General features: G+C 34.8%; 1 protein-coding gene across 2 annotated transcripts in view; it reads right to left on the bottom strand.

Annotated features, from left to right (window-relative positions):
- LOC149784620 (uncharacterized) overlaps nucleotides 1-27,210 on the bottom strand; it is a 62,360-nt gene extending 35,150 nt beyond the window's left edge. For both annotated transcript variants that reach the window (XR_016413903.1, XM_089932683.1), the window contains exons 1-4: nucleotides 27,105-27,210; nucleotides 26,449-26,609; nucleotides 11,634-12,407; nucleotides 6,264-6,530 (exon numbers count right to left, since the gene is read on the bottom strand). Coding sequence is in view for 1 of the 2 variants with exons in the window: in XM_089932683.1 (XP_089788809.1) it covers nucleotides 6,264-6,530; nucleotides 11,634-12,407; nucleotides 26,449-26,521 (1,114 nt within the window). In the remaining variant the exon portion in view is untranslated. The remainder of the gene's footprint in view (nucleotides 1-6,263; nucleotides 6,531-11,633; nucleotides 12,408-26,448; nucleotides 26,610-27,104) is intronic.
- Nucleotides 27,211-27,550: the final 340 nt, after the last annotated feature.

Genomic DNA, 27,550 nt, shown 5'->3' with positions numbered 1-27,550 from the left:
TTCATGATTAATTTTAGATCCTGATGCCTTTCGAATTTTTCGAATTCCTTTTCCAGGTGTTTGAAGGAACTTTAGCATTTTTACATCCTCTTTTATATTTGGAACTTTAATGCCATCAAGATTTTAGTCCACTTTTGAAAATTATTTCCAAAGCCGATTTTTAAAAAAATACTTTCTGTATCTAGTTGTTTTTTAATCAGTCAAAGGCTTTTCCTGGTCAAAAAATACCATAGCACCTTTTAGACCTTATTCATTTATATATTCTATTATTGTGCTGGCCCTTAGGATGTTATTTTGAATGTCCCTTCCTGTTGCCCCACATGTCTGATTGATATTTATTATTTTTTTCATTCCCTTCTTCAGTCTTTCAGCAAATACTTTGCTTAAAATTGTATAGTTTGTATTTAGGAGGGAGATGGGCCTCCAGTTTTTTAAATCCTTTGAATCTCCTTTTCCTTTACATATTAGCATTATTATACCTTCTCTCATACGTTTTGTCATAGTATTGTTTCTTAATAGTATGTTATTGAATAACCATTCAAGTATGGGCGTCAACTTGCCGCAGGAATTTATGTAGAACTCTGAGGTGAGTCCATCTCTTCCTGGGGATTTTCCATTTGTTAGTTTCCAATGCTATATATTATTTTTTCTGTCCAAATGAAATCATCACACAAGTTTTTATGTTCTGATGATGTCATCTCGCATCCAATTCCCTGTAGATATTCTTCTATTTTAATATCCTCTGTGTTTTGTGACTACTACAGGTTGCTGTAGTATTCCTTTATTTGATTTAGAATTTCAGTTTTACCTGATATCGTCTCCTTTGTTTTCAACTTTAGGCTTTTCATGCATTCCCCCCACTCCTTATTTCTTCTCTCTTGTATAGACCTTCTGGCTTTTTGTATAGTCCAGTAAGTTTCCCTGAAATAATTTCCCTACCTCTATTTTCGTCTTCTATTAATTCATTTAATTTACTTTTTAACTACTTATCTAATTCTGCTGTGTTTTCGTTTTGTAACTGTGCTTTTATTGCCTCTTTTTCCATATTTTTTTGTTTTTCCCTCCTTCTTTAGGAGTAGTTTATTTCTTTCCTTTTAATATTTAGTTTTAAATTATCCCATTCCTTGATTTTATCTTTATTCCCTTTATCTACAGATTTCTTCAGTTCTGTCTTTATTTCTCTCAAAAATCTTCATCTTCTAAAATCGTATTATTGAGTTTCCAATTCCCTTTGCCCCATTTGCTGTTACTTTTAATATTCAAGTCTATATATATTAGTTTGTGATCTGATAATTTAAACTCCATAATCACTATATTTTTACATATATTTTTGTCAAATTTTGTACAGTAAAATTTATCCAGCCTGCTACCTTTATTTATTTTGTATTCGTACTTATATTCTCTCCTTGATATATCTAAGAATCGATACACGTCGACCACTTTATGTTTTTTTTTAGGAAGTTTTCCATCTCTGGCTTAAATCGTACACCATTTGTTGTGAGTTTTCCTGTTCGGTCAATATTATCCCCCACCCAGTTAATGTCTCCCCCTTATATCAGATTTTCCATTGAGAATTTTTTAAAATATGTTTAGACAGTTTTTCTAAAAAATGATGTCTTTGATAATTGTTTGCTGGCATATATATGTTTATAAAATATAACCCCTCTATCACAACATGTTGTCATTTTCTCTTTGAAGTTTTCACCCTCCTCTTTCCTTTCCCAATTTAAGCCTTTTCTCCTTTTTATTAGCGTCGCTACTCCTCCCCTAGTATCATTCCCTTTAAAATCATTTAATATTAAAATCTCATTTAATTTCTCCTCAACTAAAGCAGTTAGATCCCTTGTAAAACCATTGTGAGTTTCCTGTATAAAAGGTACATCATAATCCAAGTCATTTCTCACGTTTAGTATTGTATCCTTGGTAATTCCATTAGCATTTGGTGACAATAAACGGAAGGTTTTTCCCTCCATTTTTGTTTTCCCACCGGGGTGCCGTACTAGTGGTAGTATTCAATTTTGTTTATTTTCTTGTATTATTTGTTTATGTTTAAGGGTTAGATTAGAATATTATAACATTTGTTCAATTTGTGGGGGTACTGGGTCCCCCCCCCCACTGTTTATTTGAGTAGTTTCTCCTGTTGTGTCTTCATTCATGTTTGTCATGTTAGTTTTGTTTTCCGTATCCTTTTCGTCACTGTCGTACTCCGTTCCCGTTTCAAAGTCTTCGTCCTTTCGTCTTCGTCGCTATCAATGTCTTTGTCTCCTAAATTGTCATAGTCCATTTGGCTGTCTACCTCGCTATTATCTTGTCTTTTCTTTTTTAGTTTTAGTTTCATAATGTTGGCCGCATTTCTTTCGTGTGCCGTTTTGGTGGTTTCGTTTCCATTTTCTGTTTCGTCTCTTTCCTGAGACGAACTTGAAACTGAGAGTGCCTTTCTTTTATTTATTTTCTTTTCCGGCAAGGGTGTTGAAGTTAGAGGTTTCAGTCCATATAGTTCAATTTCTCTCCCTCTCTATTTGGTCTTCTTTTTTTGGAGGGTTTTTCCTCTACTTCAAGGACCGCAAATCTATTTTTTAATTCCATTTGGCCTTTTTTGTGGGGTTTCATATTTCCTTGTCTTGTTCGGACTCAAGATGTTTACCCAGTCAGGTGTTATCTGGGAGAATTCCCCTATTTCCGTTTCGTCGATTTCCGGTTATGACGTCATACCCTGTAGGGATATTTGTTTTTTGTTTGCATTTTTGTCCATCTCCTTTCTGATTTCTGAGATTAAATTCCCTATTTGTACCTGTGGGTCATTGTTTGGGTAGTTCTTGTCGCCCGCAGCCTTGCTAGCATAAGTAGGTGGGGCCGATTGGTTATTGCAATTTTTGGGGTCATGTCCTATTTGGCTACATTTGGGGCACTTCCTGTCAAATTCGCTTCCCCTGTACCATGTATTTACTCTGAATCCCATTACGTAAAAAAAACTGGGATTTTCTTAGCTTCCTCCCTGGGGACAAGACTTATTCTTACCCCTGTTTTTATAGGGCCAAAGCTCCAGACAGTGGTCATTTTGTGTGTTTTAACTTTGATAAGTAGCTTGCTCTTGCTCTCTATTTTATTTATCACTTCTCTCGTATCAATGTCCAGAAAGAGGCCCGAAATATGGATTTCCGTTGTTTTTGCCCCACTCTCATATACGAAAGGTCATGTTTCACTTATTGATGCCAGTACTCCTTTAACTTCAGTGGTATTTGTGCTGAGTAGGGGAGTATCGAATTGTTCGGGGTATAGAACATACTTATTAAAACCTTCATTTTGTAGGCCGTCAATTGTTCCTATGTTTATCCCCACTGTGTGTAGAGCTATTACTTTTTTCCTTGTCTAAGTACGTTTGCAGCATTTCCAAAGTCGAGGGTTTGACACCCTGATGGATGGAAAGCTAGTAACATATTGTTCTCTACTTGTGTTCTAAAATAAGTGCTCAGCTTTGTATCACTTGGTTTAACGCTTATTGGTCCCATTTTGATTTGTCCCTGTCCTTTATCCATCATATTTTCTGAGTTTAGTTTACCTGTCTTGTGATTTTTAGATAAGGGTCTCACACCACTAATGGCTTATTGATTTACATAAAGTCCACTCAATATTCAAAATGAGGCGGTTATCCCTATCACGGTTGGTATGTAATTAACTATTTGCTCGTTGTACAATATAAAAACTTGTTACCCCAAGGCTACCAAAAGTCGCAAAGTGAAAAAAAAGCCTAACAAACACAAAAGTAATACAAAAATAATTTACTAATCCCAGCGGGGGTAAAGCAAAGAAACAAATAAAGCTAGTGCAAAAGTAATTACACTAACTTACAGATACATTGTGGTAAGTTGATCTCATTAATCCGTTTGCTTGTTACGTGTCATTGGTTTAGAGCGCACCGAAAGTGCGTCTGTTCTCCTCGATGTACGATAACATTCTATTGAACGTTCTATACACACGTGACGTTTTCAACTGCTTCTTGACCCCATTTAGTACCTGACTACAGGTGTAAAAGCCCATATCAATCAATAAATCTTGTCTGAAAATGTTTTGATCATATTTAAGGTTCACTGGATTAACATTCTGGACTGCATGGACTTTGATTAAACAATTTTAGTGTTACCGTTTAGAACAACAATTAAAATTTAATTTTATATGTGCAAATGTGATTAAATTATCTATATGACATTTACTATAGTTACGTTCATGATAGATACAAAACAACTGATGCAAGGACTGCAAGAGGTTTAACTAATGATGCTGTCTAGAATACCATGTGCCCAGCAAAGAAAAACAAGCTTTATACCAAGATTAATAATTAACATAACTTACGATTATCTTCTCTCACCGTCTTGTTTTCTCTCGGACCCCTCTTTCTTTCTTTCTTACTTTCTTTCTTTCTTTCTTTCTTTCTTTCTCTCTCTCTCTCTCTCTCTCTCTCTCAGGATTTATGTGCATTTTTATCACCATTATTCATTCATTTATGCAACACTGCATTGTGTATGAACTGTGTAATTTTTTTTTTGCATTCATCAAATCAAGTAAGTTATGCACCGTTCTATTAAATATTAAGTAATAAATAGTGTATCTAAATTCTTAGTATTCATTAACCGAATGATACAAGCAACTGAAAGGTACATGGAGTCACTCCTAATTCCAGAATTTGAGTCAGGTCTTGTGATTTGTTTAAAGTCACTAGTTCTGTTACTGTCTAGAAACATTTTCTTTAAGCACTGCACTTGCAATAGCTATGTTGACTAATTAATACAGAAAATGGAATCCTTTACCTGACTAAATAAACCTTTTGTAAACATTATTTGTGCCTGGCTTGGCCGTAGTTGATTCACTCCACGTTGGTTTGACTTTTGCTGACTAAAATTGGCTAAACTCAGAGTGCGCAAGGGCCATTTTTCGTTAACAAATATTATGGATGAAATGACTTTTCATAAGAGACCCCAATTTAAGTTGGCTAATTTATTACCTGGAAATGCCCTTAGTGAGGTAACCATGTGACCAGAAATGTCCACGTTGATAAAAAAGTACCTATTACACTGTAACAAATATTAGTGTACTTAAATTGTTTGTTGACGGATTAAGATTTTATGATACACTACCACTTACAACACTTATATAAAGCCACAAAAAGAGCATATGATAAGAAACGTACGCATGAAACATGGTTAATGATTAACAGGTGATACAAATAAAACCATGAGATGCTGAGGATTGGGTTAATTTGACATTTACAGTAGATCAACATCACTAGGTTATTTTAGTACTAATGCAACTGGAGTAAAGTGCTTGCTCTAGTACACACCACAGGAGATGACCCAGGCTGGTCCGATATTGTTTTAACACACACGTTTAGTTCATGAGCCTGACATACTAGCCTGTATGTATGTATGTATGTATGTATGTGTGTGTGTGTGTGTGTGTGTGTGTGTGTGTGTGTGTGTGTGTATGTATGTATGTATGTATGTATGTCTGTCTATGTTGGAATTTATGGCACCTTAGCACAATAGTGGTTATATTGTGTCAACTAAAAGACAAATTTGAAAACTGTCAAACTGAATTGCAAATATTGATGTAGATAAATTTCATCATGGTAGCAGAAATAAAGGATATACACAGCATGTTTGAAATGAATTATAAAATACAATATTTGGAAAGGACACGAAATGATACATAAAACAATGACTTAAACATTCTCAATGTGATGTCCAAGAAGAAAATTTGTTCCAACACCGGAGCTATGAGGTGAAAGAAACACATACAATAATATTTTTTAATAATGCAACATACACACATACAAATTTGGACATTTAGTGCATATAAATAAAAAGAATACAAAACTTTAATTTGTATAATATAATAATAATTATAGTTCCATGTTCTCCTTGCTAGATATTTGTTTGAACGGCATTTTGGAATTTATCATTCTGCAAGACTAAGGAACAATCTATTAAAGGGGGGATTTTTATACCTTTTACACAACTTTGACATCAATATTATATTTTGCAATGCAGGTGATGGAGAGAATTAGATCTTCTTATGTACAAACAAGTGCAAGTGTCATTTTTCAAACTTTTTAGCCTGTTTATAGTTGATTCATACTATATTAATTACACATCCTTCCCACCAACTGTCTAATGAATCGGCTCTTTAGGGAGAGAATGAATAAGCTTTTGGGGGATGAATTGTATTTAGAAATGTGTGCATGAAAAAAAGAATCATAAGTGACATACCTTTTTCTTGTGTTGTCCACTGTCCTGTTGCCAATGAAACTTTAGAGCATTCTACATACACATCTATCCCTTCAGTGCTATGTCTCTCAGAAATGTTTACATTGTTTCCCAAAAGGCGTTGGGTCAACGTTGTTTTGCCCACCCCATAATGCCCTACCACCATGACCCTGATGTTGTAAACCTTTTCCTTTCCCTCATTAAGGGCCTCCTTGTACATCTGAAGGGATCTTGTATCCATTTTCAGGACCTCTGCAGGGATGACTGAATCTGAAGTCAAATGATAATAACAGTTTTGATAACGAAATGCATTAATTATTATGGTTTGTTCCGCACAGGATCCCGACTTCTGTCACATATGTAAAACAGCCAATGTTCAGGTCAACGTCATTAAATGCAGCTACAAATACCTAATTCGTTTTAAATACTTCGTGTGACAAGAATTATGTTCTTGCTACTATATTCAAATTTGTTGACCTTCAAATAGTTTAAGATGGGATAAAATTCGCGATGCTGTGTGAAACTTCACGTGACATAGACGCTTCCCGTTAAGGTCACTAGGACACGAAATTCTGCCCATTTTAACTGGACGATGGGCAAAATCAAATATAGATACTAACAAATAGCTTCATTTTAATTCGGTTTATTTATGTACATTTTGGAAAAGTATCTTGAGATTCATTGAATTTATTTAGCTTCTAAACAAAATATAAAGTCAACGGTAAATGTGCCATCATACCACAAATATGGCTGCTGATGACGTCATTCAGGAACTATTTATAATATGCAATTCTTCGACCTTCGTTCGCCTCAAGCCAAAGAACCTGATGTTAAAATATTTGAGCTCCCTTTTTTTGTTGTTAGTTTTCTCGTATTTCTTGTCATATTCAAGTTTACTTTTAGCCATTTGTCTGAACTCTTTATTGAACTTTTTATCATTCGACCCAAGCTTTATTAGACAATGATCTAACTAGATGAATTGCTATGGTCTCACTGGATAGGTTCGTATTTTGACACCTGCATAATTTTTAAGGTAGAAGGCATGAGCCTAATTATCACAATTCTAGTATTTATAAATTCGCACAGAAGCTAAATTTGCAATGTGATTTAGATTTACTTTGAGCTAGGCTTGAAAATGGCTTGGCTTGTTGGTGACTGCCTGTCACAGTTAGACGAGCATTGGCGATGAAATGCGTAACTTGGGCTGCAAATGAGTAGCCGACTTGGCTTACTTATTTAGATGGGTCTGCTACAGAGGTAAATATTTAAAAATCTAGATGGTTGAGGGGTGATGAAAAGTATGCTAATTTGTTATAGTACTAGTGAACTTTATCCATGCATAAGGCACATACAGATTCGTTTAGCTACCTTGTCACAGGCAAATATTAAAATAGCTATTTCTGTCAAAAATGAAAATAAAAAACGAGGGAATGGTGGTAGTGTTAGTTTAGTATAAAAGCCACAAGTTACATAAAGAATTAATTTAATACCTCAGTCAGAATCTTGGAAGCATCCTTTTATTTGTATCTCTAATGTAATATTATTATCATTTTTCTCCAATAGGTCATCGTCTGATGAAAATATGCCAGAAACACTGTCCAGTAAGACCTTAAAAACACATGTCATTTTTTCAGTCTTGTCAAATGTGTTTAGCTGTGCCATAAATCATTTCCTTGTTACCGCCATGTCTTGAAACTGACATAGTAAGGTATGCCAAACATACACTTCCTATAGATTTGATAGTAATAAATCATAGTAGAAGAAGGGAGCTAACTTGGCACTGTCAGAGTTAACAGGTATTGTTTCTCATCCATTCGTTTAATGAACATAAAGACTTATACATTTCATACATGGTAGCTTAATTGAAGCATTTTACTTATTCAGTTTATTATTGTTTACAATACATACTTTCTATATTTTTTCTAATTTAATGCTAATTGCATTAATCGTATGCATTTACAATCCTATATGCTCATGATGTATTGTTTCTAGAAATAGGTTTCATCTTCTTTTTTATATAGACATTTTCAGTGATAATGGCCTATATATATATACACTACCCATTTAACACCTGCTGAAAAGCAGGGATTACATGAGATTATAAGTAAGAAAACTGTACAATTGGACACATGTACAGTTTGGCTTGGACCAAAAACATCAGCTGGGTATGGAATGATCCGTACACATTTCGGAGAGAAGAGAATACAACTTTTAGCACTCGTTTACTGTTTTTGTTGCACCATTCTAATATGTCCATGTCAAAATAATCTACATGTGTCACATATATGTCACAATAAAGCATGCATATCAATTTCACATTGATCTTTGGAAACCGCATCAATTAATAATAAACGACAACATGGGTGAGTGCACAGGACATTATGTCTTTCCAAAGTGCATACTGTAAGGTAATAATTACAAATTGTTTGCAGTTTTTCCATTGTACAGTTTGTTCTCTTAATTATATTAGATTTAAGCTGTACTCATGTTCATCAGCAATCTCCTGAAGTCCTTCAGTAAAAACAGAGTTTTTACATATTGTCTGATTGTTCTTTTTCTTGCGAAGAAAGTACCTATTTCTTTTGCAGTGAAAAGTCATTTGCCTCTTACTGACATATTTTGCCTTCATGTCAATTTGTTTTAATTGCTTATAAAATGGATCTTGAGGTTTAATTTTAATTCCTATATGTTTTGCCAAATGAATGGTAGACTGGCCAGACCCCAATGAAGATGAATGAGCGGTGAATTACACAGACCAGAAAAATTTCGGCTCCAAACAGATTTTTTTTGAAGCATAAGTGAAAACACAGTGATGTAGGCTCTAAGCTTTGTTAGTGGTTGACAAATTTGACATTTGCTTTAAATTTTCCTGGCTGCAACGATTATATATTTTAGACTGTAACTTGTTCATATCTGACATACTGAGTTAAAGATATTTCCCATAAGGAAGAAATTTAGTACTGTAAGATGCAAGGTGTGCAGAACGGACCATTGATCTAGATCGACACATTGTATGCTGACCATGGAAGCAATATAATATATTGTCGATAGCAGTTTTGGAATATTGAATAAATGCATAATCAGTTGTACACCAAGATCGCTGTCTGATAAGCTCTAACCGATTCCTGGTCCAAATACATGAAGCTAATTTTTTACAATAAAATATTTTATCATATGCTTTAGGGCAACTAGTTAATTTAGTATTCTTGATTTGCCTGTATATTGTTCGCAATCTATGAACAAAACATCTGCAGTGTACAATACTAATTAGGTGATTTTGTGAAGTCGAATATTGGCGTAAGACGTTTGCTATCTGAGAACTTGCATCACTTGTGACTGACCGTACCCTTGATATTTTACGAGACTGAATGTTTTCTAAAATTCTCCTTTGAAATTTTGACTCAGTTGAGGCAATTGATTCTTCACTTTTCAATTTCTTTTTGCATTTGTTGTTCTTGTGATGACACTTAAGTTTTCTGCACAGTATGCTGCCAACATGCAGGGAAATTATTAATTTCTTCCGGGTGTTTCTCCTTTTAATGGTGCAAAACTGTGTGGAAGCCTCACACCCAGCCTGTAGTCTACTTGTATAGGAGACATCATATTCTGTACCCGCTGCATTATCATCAATCCTCCCAGCAATGAGATTAATGCGGTGCACAAACTGCTGTTTTTTTTTCTCCATTTGTTCTTCATTTGGATCCACCATTTTGTCACATAGAATATTAAGTTTTCTCTATAATCCATGTGCATCTGGAATAATAATGTTCATACATGAGAGAACTAAAAGTACATCTGCTATACCAACTTATAATTTTAAAACTGGTAAAACCAGGGCTTCATTAAGCACACCAGCAGTAAGCCCACGTGACTTTTAAACAGTTTCATACAGTTCCACATCCATATATTTGTACAAGTGACAACAGCTGTAATACACAATCCCATTCGTTTCTCAGTGATGCCTTTCGGATTCGGAACATCGCACTAGTTAGTTTTTATTTGTACAAGTGACAACAGCTGTAATACACAATCCCATTCGTTTCTCAGTGATGCCTTTCGGATTCGGAACATCGCACTAGTTAGTTTTTATTTGTACAAGTGACAACAGCTGTAATACACAATCCCATTCGTTCCTCAATGATGCCTTTTGGATTCGGAACATCGCACTAGTTAGTTTTTATTTGTATCTTTAATATAGTATTATTATCATTTTTCTACAATAGGTCATAGTCGGATGAAAATATGCCTAAACACTATCCAGTGAGACCTAAGAAAATTCATCGTTTTCACTCATAAGGTTTATCGGAGTACAGTGACTGGTTCAAAACAACAGATTCCTCGGGAATCCATGTTCTCTAGCCAATGAAATTCGTTAAATGTAATAACAGATTATATCGCCCAAGCCAGTTTTGTCTGTCTGCATTGATTGTATCCATAGAAACTGCTGCCGGTTTCAGTCCAAAGGCTATAATAATAAATTAAAAAAATCGATAACCAAGTGTTTGTATGCGTCTCCAAAGTTTAGCTTAATATGATAATCGTTTTTACCTTTTTTTTTTATTCGATTACATATTTCTTTATATGGTGATTATTCAATTTATTTTATGTGCTTGTCGATAAAATTCCGTGTAAAAGTATTATAGAACGTCTCAAAGAAATACAAAATAATGCTGAAATTTCAAAACGGTGACAATCAAGAGACTAGGCTTATAAAGTCAGTATCTAAAATTACTCGACAGCTTTGCACTATACGAATACAGTGGTATGATCGTGTGTAAACCGTATTGAGAACTGTCGTGACTATGACGTCACTATGAAAGCCCCGCCTACTGGGAAAAGTGTATCACACTTCTCTAACACAAGTTTTGTAGCCAGCTGCCATTGTCGAAGTCAATAGCAAATGATAAATTTCGTGTCATTTTTTTCTGAAGACAACTGAGACGTAAATCAATTAACAATCATTAATGGATCGACCTGGGTAAAACTATATTAGTGTGAAATTTTAAAATACATTAGTATGAAATCTTAAAATAACAACAAATATTTGAGATCAATACACGACTACGACATTGATATGAAAATTACTTATTTCTTCCACTATTATTTTATTTTATTTTTGTGTTTGATTTTATTTAACAGCTTTAAAACATTTTGTCTTGATAGTAAAGTTTTAATTGAAAAGCCTTTTTTTCTTGGTTTTTACCAGTGGCTTTCTCTCGGCTGGATGATTTCCTAGGAAAGAAACCGACCAGCTAATGCTTGAGAATTATTTCCAAAGGTGAATCTAAATCATTGAGACATGTAAATAAATAAATAATCTATTTAGTTTGTGTTGTCGTGTGATGTCAAAGATGTAAAATACAATTGAATTACCCGTTTGATGTGAATATTCCAGCCTGTATACAGTAATCAATTTACTTTCCATGCTTGTGGTGTAGAGAACTCCATGCTGGTCATCATAGAATATTTCATAGGGCCTTGATGACACTGTGTGTATGGTTACTAGTTGACCGCTGTCTGTCAGCTGATGAATTCTGTTAGAGTCACACACGTAAACATAATATTTGTCAGCCATTATCGACCACGGTGTTTTTAATTCCTGGTGTTGATACAGAAACTTGTGTGTGTGTGGATTAAAAATATCATATGCATACACACCGATAATAGTGGAGTCAGAAGTCCGACACGAGATGTAAACTGTGTTGTCTTTTGTGGCCAAGTGACAATCACCAATCCCATTACAGATGTTGTGAGTTGAGTGTATACGTCCATCTGTAATCGATACAACGCCCCAACATAACATGAGGTCGTCCCATTTCCAACCGCTAACAACTAGTTTGTCTGAATTCAATTTTGCCACTGAATAACATCTAGTAAATCCTGTGCTAACATTTAATGTTTTGACCAGTTTTACGTCATATACAGATTTAAATGACAGGATTACAACCGTACCACTCAACAGACATACAGCGACTTCCGTCTTGCTAATAAGACAGACACCCGTGGGATCGGACTCCAGTCTATGTGATCTAGACAGAAGTTTGCCGTCATGCCGACTGTAAAGCTGGAGATTCCTCTCATCGTCGTCTATGACCAGCAACGTGTCTTCGATCAGCACAACGCCATTGTAGAAGGGTGCACGGCCGGCTGTAGACAAAAAATAACTTAAATCAGTATACAGAATAAAGAAAATACAGACATATATACTTGTAGTAAAAAAATGAGAAATAAACTTATACACATCTGCATATCTATTTCTGACCTAAAATAATAGTTTACAGTCGTAATTTTAGTCACCACCACCATTATCGTATTATTATTATTATTATTATTATTATTATTTTCAGCCAATATGGGTATGTGAGATAGCTTGCCAGTAGCTTCTCGTGGGTCGGTGGTTCTTTCTGGGATTTTCCCGGGTTCTTCCTCCACCATTAATACTTTGTTTTTCCTGCATCATAACTTGGACACTATTGAGACCCCATAATATAACCATATATATGCCTACTGTGTAAAGAGAGCCAAATTAATACATGCAACCAAAATAGTCCTTATCCCAGTAGATTTGGTGCCTGGATCATTGCTTCGAAATTACCAAGGTCCTCACCTTATAACTATGTACAACTGACATGTTTGTTGGGTGTGAAAAAAAGATGCACATACACAACTAATATTAGCCACTAAGGTAGTCATTATCAAAAAGATCGAGGCCCTACCCAAATTAGGCACAAACTTCAGGGTTTCAGCCCAAACGGGAAGACGTGGATAAACAAAATTCAAGCTGTTGGCTGTTGTAATATTATTCGCATACTTTCCCGTTTGTGTAGCGCAATACAGATTTATGAAAACTTACTTCATCAAGGAGATAAAACGTGATGAATGAAATGACTAAAATTGATGAACGAAATGACTTTTTTGATTTATTTGGTATATCGTTGATGCTTTTCGTTTTAAAAATCGGCAGGGGTGTAGGCAAACGGAAGAGTATGCGTAAAATTATCAAATCATGCACAAAGAATTAAAGAAAATTTAAATTATATTTTCTATTTTAAAAACCAGTGAAAAATTACGTAGAGGATAGACTTTCTGGCAAATGAAGAATTAATTCTACGCAAAAAGAGAAAAAGGTACACTTTTCCTATCAAATATAAAGCAGTTAACGTTCATATATTTAGACGAAATAAAACACACATTACAGTGGCCACACAAACCAGAGAGAAACTATTATCGCTCAGTACAGGCACTCGTGTATGTCAGTAAATATAACACTTATTGAAAACACCCACTCGCTTTTCTAAACATTAGTACAATGTTAGTGGATGTTGCCCATATTTTTCTTTTTTACTGACTGAAACAAGAAGCCCTATCGGTAGTAATAGCACTTAAAACAATATTAAAAAAATAAACGTTAAAGAGATAGACTATGTCTTCCTGTAATATTTGCGATTGATGATCAACATTACAAGTATGTATTACCCTGACTACTTGAAAGAAAACCCCTCTTTGCATTTAAACATCTACATTCTCCATTCCTATCTGTCGTCTGCTACAAAATCTGACTACACATTCCAGACAGCTTGCGCTTGGTGCATTCATACACTACCAAGTTCATTGGAACCTCCGGCCCATTCATTGGATTGGATTGATAACCATAACCCGACTACATGTAGGCTTAGTCTCGTTCCCATGTATTCAGCTACCGCCCATTTTATGTGTAAGTACAGTAGGAGACCAGTATATTTAGCTGCCGACGTTATTTAAAAAAATAAACAGACCGTTTTTGTTTATGGTTTCACTATTCTGTAACTTGAATACATAAGGAAGAGTACCAGAAAAATATGGTTGTAATTGGTACGTTCCAAGTACAGGCTTGTTGTACAGTTTCAACAAAATTAAATTCAGCTTGTTCATCTTTTTCCCTTCATATTATGAATTATGAAACCTCTGCATCGCTACCCAATGTTACCATAATGCACAGAATGCTCTCGTTGCACCTTGAGTATAAAGTGATCAGCAGTTCATGTGAACACGGTTTCATTTTCCGTCCATTTTGAATTTACTTACTGCGTAGACAGGGTTAGTTTCGTATATACTTTGCTTTGGATGTATTTGCATGTAGTCACTAGGCTGAATGCAACGATGGCAATATCTTCATAATAAGTGCAATGTTCTCATAAATATAGACGAGCTCAAGGCGTGGCTATATGGTGCCCCTTTACAACACTTACCTTTACTATAATGCAAATTCGTTCGGTTTTTATTCCAGATAAGTTATATTTATTGAATTTTACGCACATATTTATACGTTTTAAGCACGATCTCCGAATGGGCAGCATTTTATCATCGATTATCCCAACCCACCTAAACTGTACTGTCCTGTGAATTAAATTCACATTCTACCATGTCTTCCAGCTACACGTGTTCAACACACTCATGCCCAGTTGCATTTTAAGAAAGCAAACTTATCAGCTTTGTGCATACCTTTGACATTAACATTTATTTAATGTTTGTGAGTAGACTACACATCATATGACCAATGGGAACTTTGAGATCATCATGTTTTGTATTCAATCCAGTCATGCCCAACACTATTAAGTAAAACTACTGTTATTTGTCATGATGTACATGCATGCTATGAATACTTTTACTTGGTTTGTGCAAGCAGGCAGCAACATCATTAGGTAATGCAAGTCCCACTCATCCATTATTTTCTTTTAATATTTTTTGGTTTTCAACTGTAGGTTCAACCCAGTTATAGGAACATTTATTTAATAAAGTCAATTTCTTATTTTGTTTCCATTTTCATGTACAGAATGATAATCTGTGATAGCAAAGTATGTGTCGGTAACACTTTAAATGATATTAATAATTCCATTATTACATTTTAAACTTTGTATCCATTATGTGTTGTAATCAGAAATATAAGTTAACTGATGCTGTTATTATGTATCGTATTAAGCGCATTATGAAGTGCATAGCATCAAAACCATTTTGTATCCTAATTTAAAACCATCCTTTTTGTGGACCAAGTATTCGAACCTAAGCTGTTGTACCAAGGGATGGCTCCCAGGTGGCTGAGTGGTCATGATTGTACTTAATTTTAAATCATTGCCATCTCCTCTCTGTCCATATGGGTTTCAATCTCGGGTTCAACCATTGTGAGTATGTGATACAGCATGCCATTAGCTTTTTGTGGGTTGATGGTTCAAATCACAGTTTCCCATTGTTCTTTCTCTACCAGTTAAAATGGTCAAAATGTACAGTCTATTATGTGATGAAAAATATCGGTAAACACACATCTCACTGATGAAAATTTAAGCGTTTGTATCTCTTGTTTTATTTAGCCCATGGGACTAAATTTCTAGCTAGCTTAGCAACAAAAAAAGATATTTTTTTAAAAGAATCTTACCATCTCCAATCTCCAGTCCATACTATTTTAAAATTAACTTGCAGTTCCAGATAACATGTTATAAATAGAATTCCATTGCCAACCATAATAAAACATAGGAACATGCTACTTGCATACATATTTATTTTCTTCTTATTCTTGGACTATTGAATAAAATGTTTTGCCCCACTCTCCCGCAATCCAATCATAGAAATTCATTGAATATACTACAATCTATCATCACTATCTTTCCATTCCAGTAAATATGTAACAGGTTTGTTATAAGTACTATTTATGCCTATCGAACGGAGATAATCTTTTGACAATTGTGATATATTAACATTGCGGAATTGTGTGTGTGCTTTTTGATGCTAATGTCTTTATCTCCATAATATGAATAAATAATTTCAGTATGTAGTACAGCAGTACTATTCGAGTAAATCAGGTTAGCAGTTAACACTCTTGAAGACCATTTTGTCTATTAAAGGACTAATCTTACTTTATATTTTAATACTTAATTATAAAATACAAAAGTAATTCATACATCATTAAAGACATTTCACCATATATGGCATTTATTGTTTTGGTTTTTTCAAAAGTATGAATTTTTATTGTCTATTCTTGGATGTTTTGTCCAAAATTTAAATTTACATTTACTTTTACGTGAGATATCAACAGAAAACAGCAAAATAAAATTATTTAGCCAAACCAGACTTGATCGGATATTTAGTCATATTGAGTACATGTTTAGCCTCATGTGAATCTGTTCTCATTTTAATTTTGCAGACCAATTTAAAATTTAGAATGAGAGTTTAAGAAAATTGTCTTTGTTAATCAATAGTCACTTATGGGATACAAATGTAATATAGTAAGCATATTTTGATAATATATAGGTGATGTAGGTGACTTGAATAGGCTATCATGACATTGCCATTTGTACACCAGACTTTGGTTCAATTGTAATGTAATTGGTTTAATTGAGTAATTAATTAAAATTACAATATTTGTAATTGTTATTGAACATCACCGATGTCGTGAAATTATAATTGCAATTGAAGGTCTAGATTTGTGTAATTGCTCAGTTACAAGTCAATTACAGAAGTAAATATATTTTAGGTTTTTTAATTTCAAACAAATTATACAAATTAAAAAAGAATAAATATTTTTTACACTAGCTTGTGTTAGGCTAATACAGGTAATATACAGATGAATATATAATAAACAATCCAGATAAGTTTTAGATAAGAAAACTGTGTACATAAATGATTTTACTTAGTCTACAATGGGATTGAGACTTGGGTTCAATTACAAAATCAATGGTGTATTTGAGTATTTTATTACGATTACACTTTGTATGAAATTGTAATTATAATTAAAAATAACCAGTATGGTGTAATTGTAAATGAACAGTCACAACATTGAGTAACTGAAATTGTTTGTGTGTGTGTGATTTGGATTTGTAATATAGCTTTAACACTTGTTCAGTTATATTACTGCGATGTCTTTAGAGTTGCAATTTATAGTGATGTCTATCATTAGGGCGTCATGACACAGACACGTAACATCATGTACCACCCAATCACATTTTATCATGAAACCAGTTCGACCAGTCCTAATATTAACCTCTTCATGTTGATCACCAAGTGAGGTAGCTGCCAGTAACATTTTTATGTTTTTGGTATGTCTCGGCTGGGGGTTCGAACCCACCACCTCCCGCATCCGAGGCGAACGATCTAACCACTTTGGCCACCAGAGCGGGCAACTGAATTGTAAAGTGTCATCTGCAAGCACATCGTAATTGGTAATTGTAATTGAAGTTAAGTCTGTTGTACCTATTTAGTAACATTTTGAAATTTGGTTTGTTTTAAACCAAAAACTGTTTAGAAACAATTATTGTACTTGATGTAGTCAAGGCATACATGTTGATATACATGTGTAGATGACTTCTTTATATTTCATGTTATTATAGCAGTCTTTCGCATACACTACATCTGAACACAAAATGTTTCCCTCTCACCTGTAATGTCAGCGATTTGTATGTCACAATGCCAATAGCAGTCCATCTACCGTGCTCCTGTATCAAGAACCAACATAGCAGAATGACTTTATCATGGTGCGGACGGTGGAGATATGCTTTTGTCCTCTCAAGAACAAAATCCATTGAATTTGACCAGAGTGTAAGTACCATGGTATCAATGCTCTGCCAGATAAATATATTCGAAAACATCCCAAGTTATAGCTTGGTTCATTTCAAACTCATATATATATATATATATATATATATATATATATATATATATATATATATATATATATATATATATATATATATATATTCAGCTGGCCTCTACATGTGGTTACTTTTCAAAAATGCATGTGCATTCACGCAAATAAATATTTTTACAGTAGCCCCCAATTCATAAGCCTTTGGATTTGTTGAACTATTTTTGTTATAAGATTATGTTTTGAAATTGATTTGACTTTTCATGCAGATGTGACATTGCTAGGTTGACTACTGTGCTTATTTGCTGTAATGTTCTCCACCTTCCCAGGCAATACAACTGTACCAGAACTAGGGTCTACATATCATGTGTGTACCACAACTAGGGTCTACATATCATGTGTGTACCACAACTAGGGTCTACATATCATGTGCCAGGCTTCTTGTCTTTATTCAACTAGAACAATGTTTGTTTACACTCCAAGATATATATATATATATATATATATATATATATATATATATATATATATATATATATATATATATATATATATATATATATATATATATATATAAACAAGTCAATCACTTGGATCTACTTTTCCTAGTTTGTGATTATTTGTATGTACCATGTTTTGTAAGTTTAATTTTGGATTTCATTAGGATATGTTTCAGCATTCATCTTGAAGTCAACATCACACAAATTCATGCAAATTACTGTTCATAACCTGTATTATCAGAACTTTAGTTTGTAGATCTTTGAAGATTGCATATTAGGGAAACTTGATGAATAGGTGTATCTAATGGAGCATATAGCAACTTCCCTGGAATAAGTCACAGTGACATAATTTACTCGGCTGATAGGGTTATAAATGTCTGTTTTAATATCTGTCAATCAGGTTAACTATACTGACACTTAATGTATGAAACTGAAAGGAGAATGTTGTGCCTCTGGACTCAAGAGGCAAAATCATTTTTTTTCTTCTCAGTTTTCGGTTTTATTGGAAGTTAGAATTTTGTTCACCTATAGTATCAATACTTCGGGTACAGGCTTACAGGGCACAGTTAAACCTAGCAAAGGCAATAATAACATTTTCACTTGCAGATCATGCTGTAGATGAACTGTAAAAGGCCAACATAATGCATACAACAAAAAAATATGTAAAGCATCTTTTTTCCCCTGATCTTTTTGAATACACATGATTTTGAACATCACACGTGTCTTTTAGTAAAATTATTCTCTATGGACATTATTTACAGATTGAATATGGGGGTGGGTGGGTGCATAAAACAAACGAAAGTATCTGTTATGTAAATATAAATATAACAGAACTGATCTGATTTTCATCCCAATTCTACAATGTAAGATGTACCACATGGTACTTATGTCTTTGGCCAGACGCCCAAATCATAAATATCAGCGTCGAGGTCTTACATGTAGGACTACCTCAATGCCATTTCTTGTATCAAGTGTAAATATAACAGAACCGATTTAATTTTCATCCCCAATTATATTTCTACTATGTAAGATGTATCACATGGTATTTATGTCTTAATGCCAGACGCCCAAAACATAAATATTAGCGTCGAGGTCTTACATATAGGGCTAACTCAATGCCATTTCTTGTATCAAGTGGCCCTTAGTAAAACAGTGAAAAAAAATGATGCAATATTAGATCTAAAGTGTCACGTATCATTTTCTCCAATAAATTCATTTGATTTAGAGCAGGACATAGAAATCTGGAAATCATTCGCACATCGTCCATTTCGTTTATGTTAGATATAGTGACCATTAGGAAAGGTCAAAGTTGATAAATGATCGTACTTGTCCTAAGAGTATAACAGGCTCCCAGTCTACTTCTGACGTATTTAACCATTGCTGTTTTATACAGAAAGAGCAGAATAACATGTTACTTTGATTTAAAGGTGATAACCGTCCTCATTTGAATTTTGATATTGAATGGAAGTCCGTGGAAGCTCAATGAAAATTGAAGTTCCCAAAATTATCTATTTGTCTTCACCCATCACCACACTGGGTATTAAGCTAGGACTGGGAAGGAATATGTATAAAATTGGCAATCCATGCCATGTTAAGAGTTTTAAATATACGGTCTTTTTGTCGTGAGTTTTAATGCATAGGTAAATGTAAAATGCAAATAGAAATATCTAGAATTTCTCTACTCAAAATGTGCTAGAATCCACCAATGGTTTAAAAGAAAAGGTACGATTTTCTAGATAATTTGAAATTTGTAAACACTTGTAGCGCTTGTTCATCATCTATAGGTTCGAATCACTCATATTTAAAAATTTTCATACCATGTTCCCTGACGATATGACAATTTCAGATGCTCACTAATCATACTTTAAGAAAAGATGCAATCTCATTCCTAGACCCAAATAATCATCACAATCTTGCTTTTAGTAGAGCGAAGATTAAATGAAAACTCATGTACATTTTATTGTGATAAATTCAAATATTTGGTTTCGGAGAGGTTATTTTTCACTAGTTTAACATCAAAACAAGAATCTCAGTATCATGTTATCCTGTGCGCTGTTCATATGTTTGGGTGAGATATGAGTGTTCATATGTTTGGGTGGGATATGAGTGTTCATATGTTTGGGTGGGACATGAGTGTGGCCGGAAATAGATATGTTACCAAATATCATACACTCATATTTAGATATTTAAATGTCGATTTATCCGTTCTAAACAAAAACATTGTCATGCAATGTTTTGAAAACACGGAAGATTTACGTATTACATTCAGTGATGATAATAGTGAAATAAGCAGCAAGAACTCTGACAGCAAGATTGTTAGCAATAACATAATCAGTGCCAATCCTAAATGAGAGATTGTTAGCAATAACAAAATCAGTGCCAACCCTGAATGAGAGACTGTTAGCAATAACATAATCAGTGCCAAACCTGATAGCAAGATTGTTAGCAGTGTCATAATCAGTGCCAATCCTGAATGCAAGATTGTTAGCAATGACATAATCAGTGCCAACCCTGATAACAAGATTGTTAGGAATGTCATAATCAGTGCCAACCCAAAAGCAAGATTGTTAGCAATGTCATAATCGGTGAAAACCATGATATCAAGATTGTTAGCAACGTCATAATCAGTGCCAACCCTGCATGCAAGATTGTTAGCAATACCCTAATTAGTACCAACCCTGAATGCATAATTGTTAGCAATGTCATAATCAGTGCCTACCCTGAATGCAGTATTGTTAGCAATGATATAATCAGTGCCAATACTGAATGCAAGATAGTTAGCAATGTCATAATCAGTGCCAACCGTGAGAGCAAGATTGTTAGTAATGACATAATTAGTGCCAACCCTGAATGCAAGATTGTTTGCAGTGTCCCAGTTAGTGCCAACCATGAATGCATGATTGTTAGCAATACCATAATTAGTACCAACCCTGAATGCATAGCTGTTTGCAATGTCATAATCAGTGCCAATCCTGAATGAAAGATTGTTAGCAATGTCATAATCAGTTCCAATCCTGAGAGCAAGGTTGCCTGGTAATGTCATAATCAGTGCCAACCCTGATGGCAAGATTGTTAGCAATGACATAATCAGTAACAATCCTGAATGCATTATTGTTAGCAATGACATAATCAGTGCCAATCCTGAGAGCAAGGTTGCTGGTAATGTCATAATCAGTGCAAACCCTGATGGCAAGATTGTTAGCAATGACATAAGCAGTGCCAATCCTGAATGCAAGATTGTTAGCAATGACATAATTAGTACCAACACTGAAAGCAAGATTGTTAGCAGTGTCATAATCAGTGTCAACCCTGCATCCAAGATTGTTTGCAGTGTCCCAATTAGTGCCAATCATGAATGTCATAATCAGTGCCAACCTTGAATGCAAAATTGTCAACAATGACATAACCAGTGCCAACTCAGAGAATGCAAGATTGTTAGCAATCCCATAATCAGTGCCAACCTTGATAGTAAGATTGTTAGCAATGACATAATCGGTGTCAGCCTTGAATGCAAGATTGTTAGCAATGACATAATTAGTTGTTGTAGGGTTTAACGCCATTTTTCAGCACATGATAGGCTATGCATGGCGGCCAGTATTAATGGTGGAGGAAGAACCCGGGAAAACCCCAGAAAGAACCACCGAACCACGAGAAGCTACTGGCAAGCTTTCTCACATACCCACATTGGCTGAATCCGAGACTCGAACCCACGCAGAAAGAAGTGAGATGGCAGTGATCCGTAACGAAGAGCGCGTTAGACCACTCGGCCACTCGGGGCCCCCGACATAATTAGTGCCAACCATGATAGCATGATTCTTTGCAAAGTTATAATCAGTGCCAACCCTGATAGCATAATTGTTAACAATGACATAATGAGTGCCAATCCTGAATGCAAGTTTGCTAACATTGAATTAAGCAGCTTCAACCCTTAAAGCAAGAATGTTAACACATAAATAATGCTTTATCAACGCTGAGAGGAAGATTGTTAACTCTCAAATAAGTCATACTAGGCGAAATTCTGCTATGCACACATGCATAATCCTATCAAAACCTTAGCAGATTGAACATATATTTTAGTGTTCTGTCCTAGCGACATCTGTTGGATTTCACGAGTTGCCTCCCTTAGTATTTAATGCAACTAATGAATAGCGCGTAACAGCGGTGCATTGTATATTGGACGAAAATGGTGGAGACAATTGACTTAAAAAGGATACTTTGTAAATTTAACATCAAATGTATGACTATGTAGCTGAGGGAAACCATTAGAGGCGTATTTAAGTGAAAGTTTTTGTACAAACATGGACCGATAGTGGGAAATTGCTTATTTATCAGTCCTTTCGAATAGCGATCTCCTCTTCTCTCGATCATGAGGAAACAGTGTTCAAATTTAAAAACGTATTTTTGATTTGATGCTTTGGCTTGCTGCAGCATCGACTGAATTTCACAGCCCCGAAGCACATAAATATTTGCTCGATACGTCAAGGTGTAGATAGGGTTATACTATCGGAACCTTGGCGCACTCGTTGCCAGTGAAAACATGTTCAGCAGTCAATAGACCTTTATCATCTAGCGTCACGCCAACAAACCCAATTGGAACGTTGTCTGATTGGATAGAAAATTGTATGTGTGTGTGAGTTTGTGTGTGTGTGTGTGTGTGTGTGTGGGTGTGTGTGTAAATTTAGCCACTATTTTGTAAAATTAGGAAACAATAACACAGTCACATTTTGGAGTTAAATTATGGTAGCTTCGTATGTTATCGCGGCTTGTTTGGTCTCGCGGTATTCTAGGTTATCAGTGATTGTCTGCATATCGTCTGCTTATCATATATACACTGGATAAGTTACTATTTCACCATCTCCTATTTATTTGGGGAAAATATCGGAACTGCTGGCGAGTTCACTATTTAAAAAATGTGCCCTTGAATTTCACTTTTTCAAAACATGGTCATACCCCATTTTCTCAAATAAGCAACATCTTCTTAAAAGATAATCACTGTAACAAATCGCTGAACCTGTTTGTCGTCTGATAATGTCCATTAATGTTATGCTAAGGTCATATCACATGAATACTATATATGCCAAAAATCAATATATATCGCATCTATGTTAGCAAACAAAAGTCAAAATACTAAGCATATTCATGTTGTTGTTTTCTGTTCGCTTTCGCAAATGATTTGTTTGACTTAAAACCTTTTTGTACTCCATTTACTACGTTTCATTGTAATATCTTGTTTTGTTTAAACAGTCTGGGATAGACATGCATTTTTATGCTCATATTTGTGTGTAATTCTCAACTATAATCCTGGCGCGCAACGGAAAAGTGTACACGTGTACACGCGCGTTGATAATATCCCGGGTAATAAAATAAACAACAGGGTAACCCTTTAAAAATGTTTCCAGATTCAGATAGAGACATAAAATAACGATTACTGTTCGAAGCTCGTGTAATGAGCGCATTAATTCATCGTCACGGGCTCGTATTGTTGTTTACAGTTTTTCTGTCATACATGTACTATATAATAATGCAAGGAAGGACACTTCTCTCCTTTCTCGCGCGACCTATTTAAGAATCAACGATGATATTTCACGTTAGATTTGGAGTTTCACTTAGCGCTTGTCTTGTTATATTTCTGGCAGCGTCTATTTGGCATCATGTTGCGTTGTGACATTCCTGGGGGGGGGGGAGGAGTTGTGCAGCTTATACATCATGATCCTAACATTAGGACAAGTATATGGCATCCTGAAAAATTATTTTTCGATTATACTCCGATATTACAGTAACGCCCCTTGCATAACAAGGAATCTACATGGCGTCTGTTTATCGACCGTTTCCCACAGTCACCTGATTTAAACTGGAAATTAAATGTATGGTAATACAGAGCTAAGAATACTAAAAAGAAGTATAATAGCTTGAAGGACATTAATTTCATTTATTTATTTGCGGGTCTCTAACTTTAAGACTCTTCGATACCATAACACTCCAGTGTACGCGTGGCACGTTTTAATACTGATATTTAATATAAGACATCTAAAACAATAATCAAGATATGTACTGGAATTATGCTGAATATAATTATAACTGTACATCCATCCGCACAGGCGAATCAGTTTTGGGAACGGCCTTTGCAGTCGGTCAACCTCCCACGCACCCTATAGATTTACATCAGATACGTCAGTATGCATTATTTATACATTTGTATGGGAAAATATGAATGAGTTTTTGTTTCGGATTAATACTGCACGACCTTGGGAGTGCCATAATTCATCCGAGAAAAATGAGTTCATATTTCCCCATACAAATGCAGTAACCTTTGTATTATATGCGCATTTATTTTATTGCACATAAGACTTAATTATACAAATCTTCTACAAGAAACAAAGTAATTGAAATCAGGCTGCATTACAAAATAAACACACAACCGTAGGTTCTTCAGTACACAATAGCAATATTTTTGCGCACATAACACCACCCAGAGACATCTGAACTTAGTCACACGCTTGACATCAGTTTCAAAAGAGAATTGTCGTTTTGAGCAGGGAGGTACTGTTCTATCATTTAATATTTGGAATCATGATTTGGGATTAATATAAACTCCTTCAATTGTAATTATCTAAGAGACACTATGGAATAAATATTAACTCTGTCAATTGTAATTATCAAAGAGACACTATGGAATAAATATGAACTCTGTCAATTGTAATTTTCAAAGAGACACTATAGAATATCACGTTGCGCTCTACAGTTGCATATGGTTAGAATTTTAAAGAAAAAGAATTTCCTCAGGTGTCCTCAATGATTATACTGGCTATTAAAAAAGGACCTTATATATCATAGATATTGTTCAAAGAACCTCCATTTCCCTTTATTTTGGTGTATGATTAATTGGTGTAATATGGATTATTTAGTATACAGATTGGCCTTACTCCAGATGTGCACCTTTAAAAAAAGGGCTAGCTCTATTTGGTCATTTTCACTTCATGAACTTCAGAGGTAAATTGTATAAAAAAGAGCCGATAACCTTTTTCTTTTACATTTTATACAGCTGGTAATTCATTCATTGCACTTTCAGAAGCTGGTATTGTCTAGTCTGGCAAAATTCATTTTCCATATTGTAATAGCTGCTACGGATAGTGTACTTTAAGCTAATTCGGACTGATTTTTGAACACAAGGGAGCAGTTATTTTAGTTAGGAGTGTGCTTAGATCATATACAATTTCCAGAAGTGCAATATCCGAAGATATGTCAGTCACATTACATTAAAGCAGCATAGAGGTGTGCCAACATTCTCTCCACTGTTCACGTTTTAAATGCAAAGAACCTCATGTTACATACGTCACAGTCTGAAAAGTAAATAATAACTGGTGAGCGCCCCATAATTATCAATGAGACACTATGGAATATCACGCTCATTTAATTTTGAGTGCAGTAAGGAAACTTTTATTGCAGGTGGAAATGTAGTCGAAATTACAGTACAATTTTGCACTGTGTAATCAAGTTTTAGAACCGAAGACATAGCTCATGTAATTCGGATTTGCAGAACTAAGAAGGACATTTTGAGGAAATTGAGGATGTAAAACAACAAGTATAATTTTGCCATTCTTATTACCAGCTAAAATACGCGTTTTTACCTTGTCACTTGCGTGCTGCTTGCAATGACCCCAGCAATATTATGACCTGTATAACGTCTATTGCCTGTCTTAATCCGAATCATTGTATCAGAAAAGGTAACGCGGAATATTTCAAAGCAGCTGGTGTGTGTCAGCCCAAGATCAGCTGCTACAGTTCATTCAGAAACAAATTTAATCAACAAGAATCTAAAAAGCCTAATACATAAGTGTCCATGATTTGTTTACAAGGCAGTCCCTAATACGCTATACTAATATTGGGCACACGTGTCGCACACGCGTCTGCACCATGAAGTTGTTTAATATCGTAACATACTGCACGATTCTGACAAGTTAAAGTTTACGGAGACGAAAATGAGCATATAATACTATTACGTATAGCATTTTCGGTACACGGTACGTATAATTTGTACAGTTTCATATGTTGTTCGTTCAATATATATAACACATACCTTCCGTCTCTAGTTCTAGAGTCCCATCCTCGACCAGACTGCAAATATATCCTTGCGACACTGCTGTAGCCATACTGTCGTTTTAATTGATTGTGGATCGAAACCTATTAACTCTAGTTGAAGTGAACCGTGAAACTAGCAGTTTAAATTTTAGGCATAGGCTGCAAAAGATAGAAAAGAATCTTTCAGCCAAAATCCATACACATAACTGCTTTTCAATTAACAATTATTGTAAAGATTTTAGCTTGATACTACATGTTTTCCCAAGAAAATAATTCTGCGGGTGCATGAATATGTATGAATCTAAACTAGACCATGATATAAATGTGTGTCTAGTCTAAACTCAACCATTCTATGAATCTATATGAATCTAAACTAAACCATGATATCAATGTGTGTCCACTTTAAACTCAACCATTCTATGAATCTGTAACATGTAAATGCCTTCGACAGTAATGCCATTCCAATAGCACTGCATACACTGACTATATGCAAATTCCAGTAATTGTGAAAACAGTTGATATGACTGTATCTGTAGACGGATAGCTGCAAAATGCACTGGCTATGTAGTAGTCCCCCACCCTAGTTTTGAACACAGGTAACATGAACGTGTATTCATACATTTTGTTAATCCTATAAAGAAGATTGATACTTGCGAAATCTCAATAAATCCTTTAAAATCTAATCTTCTTGAATTTACACTAAGTATATCTTCTTCGTTCCCTGGGCAAAGTCATGTTGCTATAAGCAAACTAGTCAAACACTGCATATAATTTCATTAGCATATAGCTAAGATCTAGGTTATGAATACATTACCGTACCTGGAAGTTGAGCCAGCTAGGTCAAGAATATGATACCTTACCTGGGTGATATATGTTATTGCAAATAATTACTTCAGGGATCTTACGGGGATCGAATGACTTCTGTTGAGATATTTATACGTCATTCATGTGGTTTGTTCAAGCAAATGCAGGAATGAAGAATGAATAAAGGACCAGTTATCAATGCAAAACACCTACTTTTTCAAGCATGTATTTAAGTTATGTTTTGACATCAATAACCTAATTGCGCCTATTCTTTCTCTCTCTCTCTCTCTCTCTCC

Source organism: Sinohyriopsis cumingii, chromosome 14 (genome assembly GCF_028554795.1).
Source record: "Sinohyriopsis cumingii isolate HCF-2022 chromosome 14, ASM2855479v2, whole genome shotgun sequence".
NCBI classification, from domain to species: Eukaryota; Metazoa; Mollusca; class Bivalvia; order Unionida; family Unionidae; genus Sinohyriopsis; species Sinohyriopsis cumingii.
This window is presented reverse-complemented; position numbering and strand designations above follow the sequence as displayed.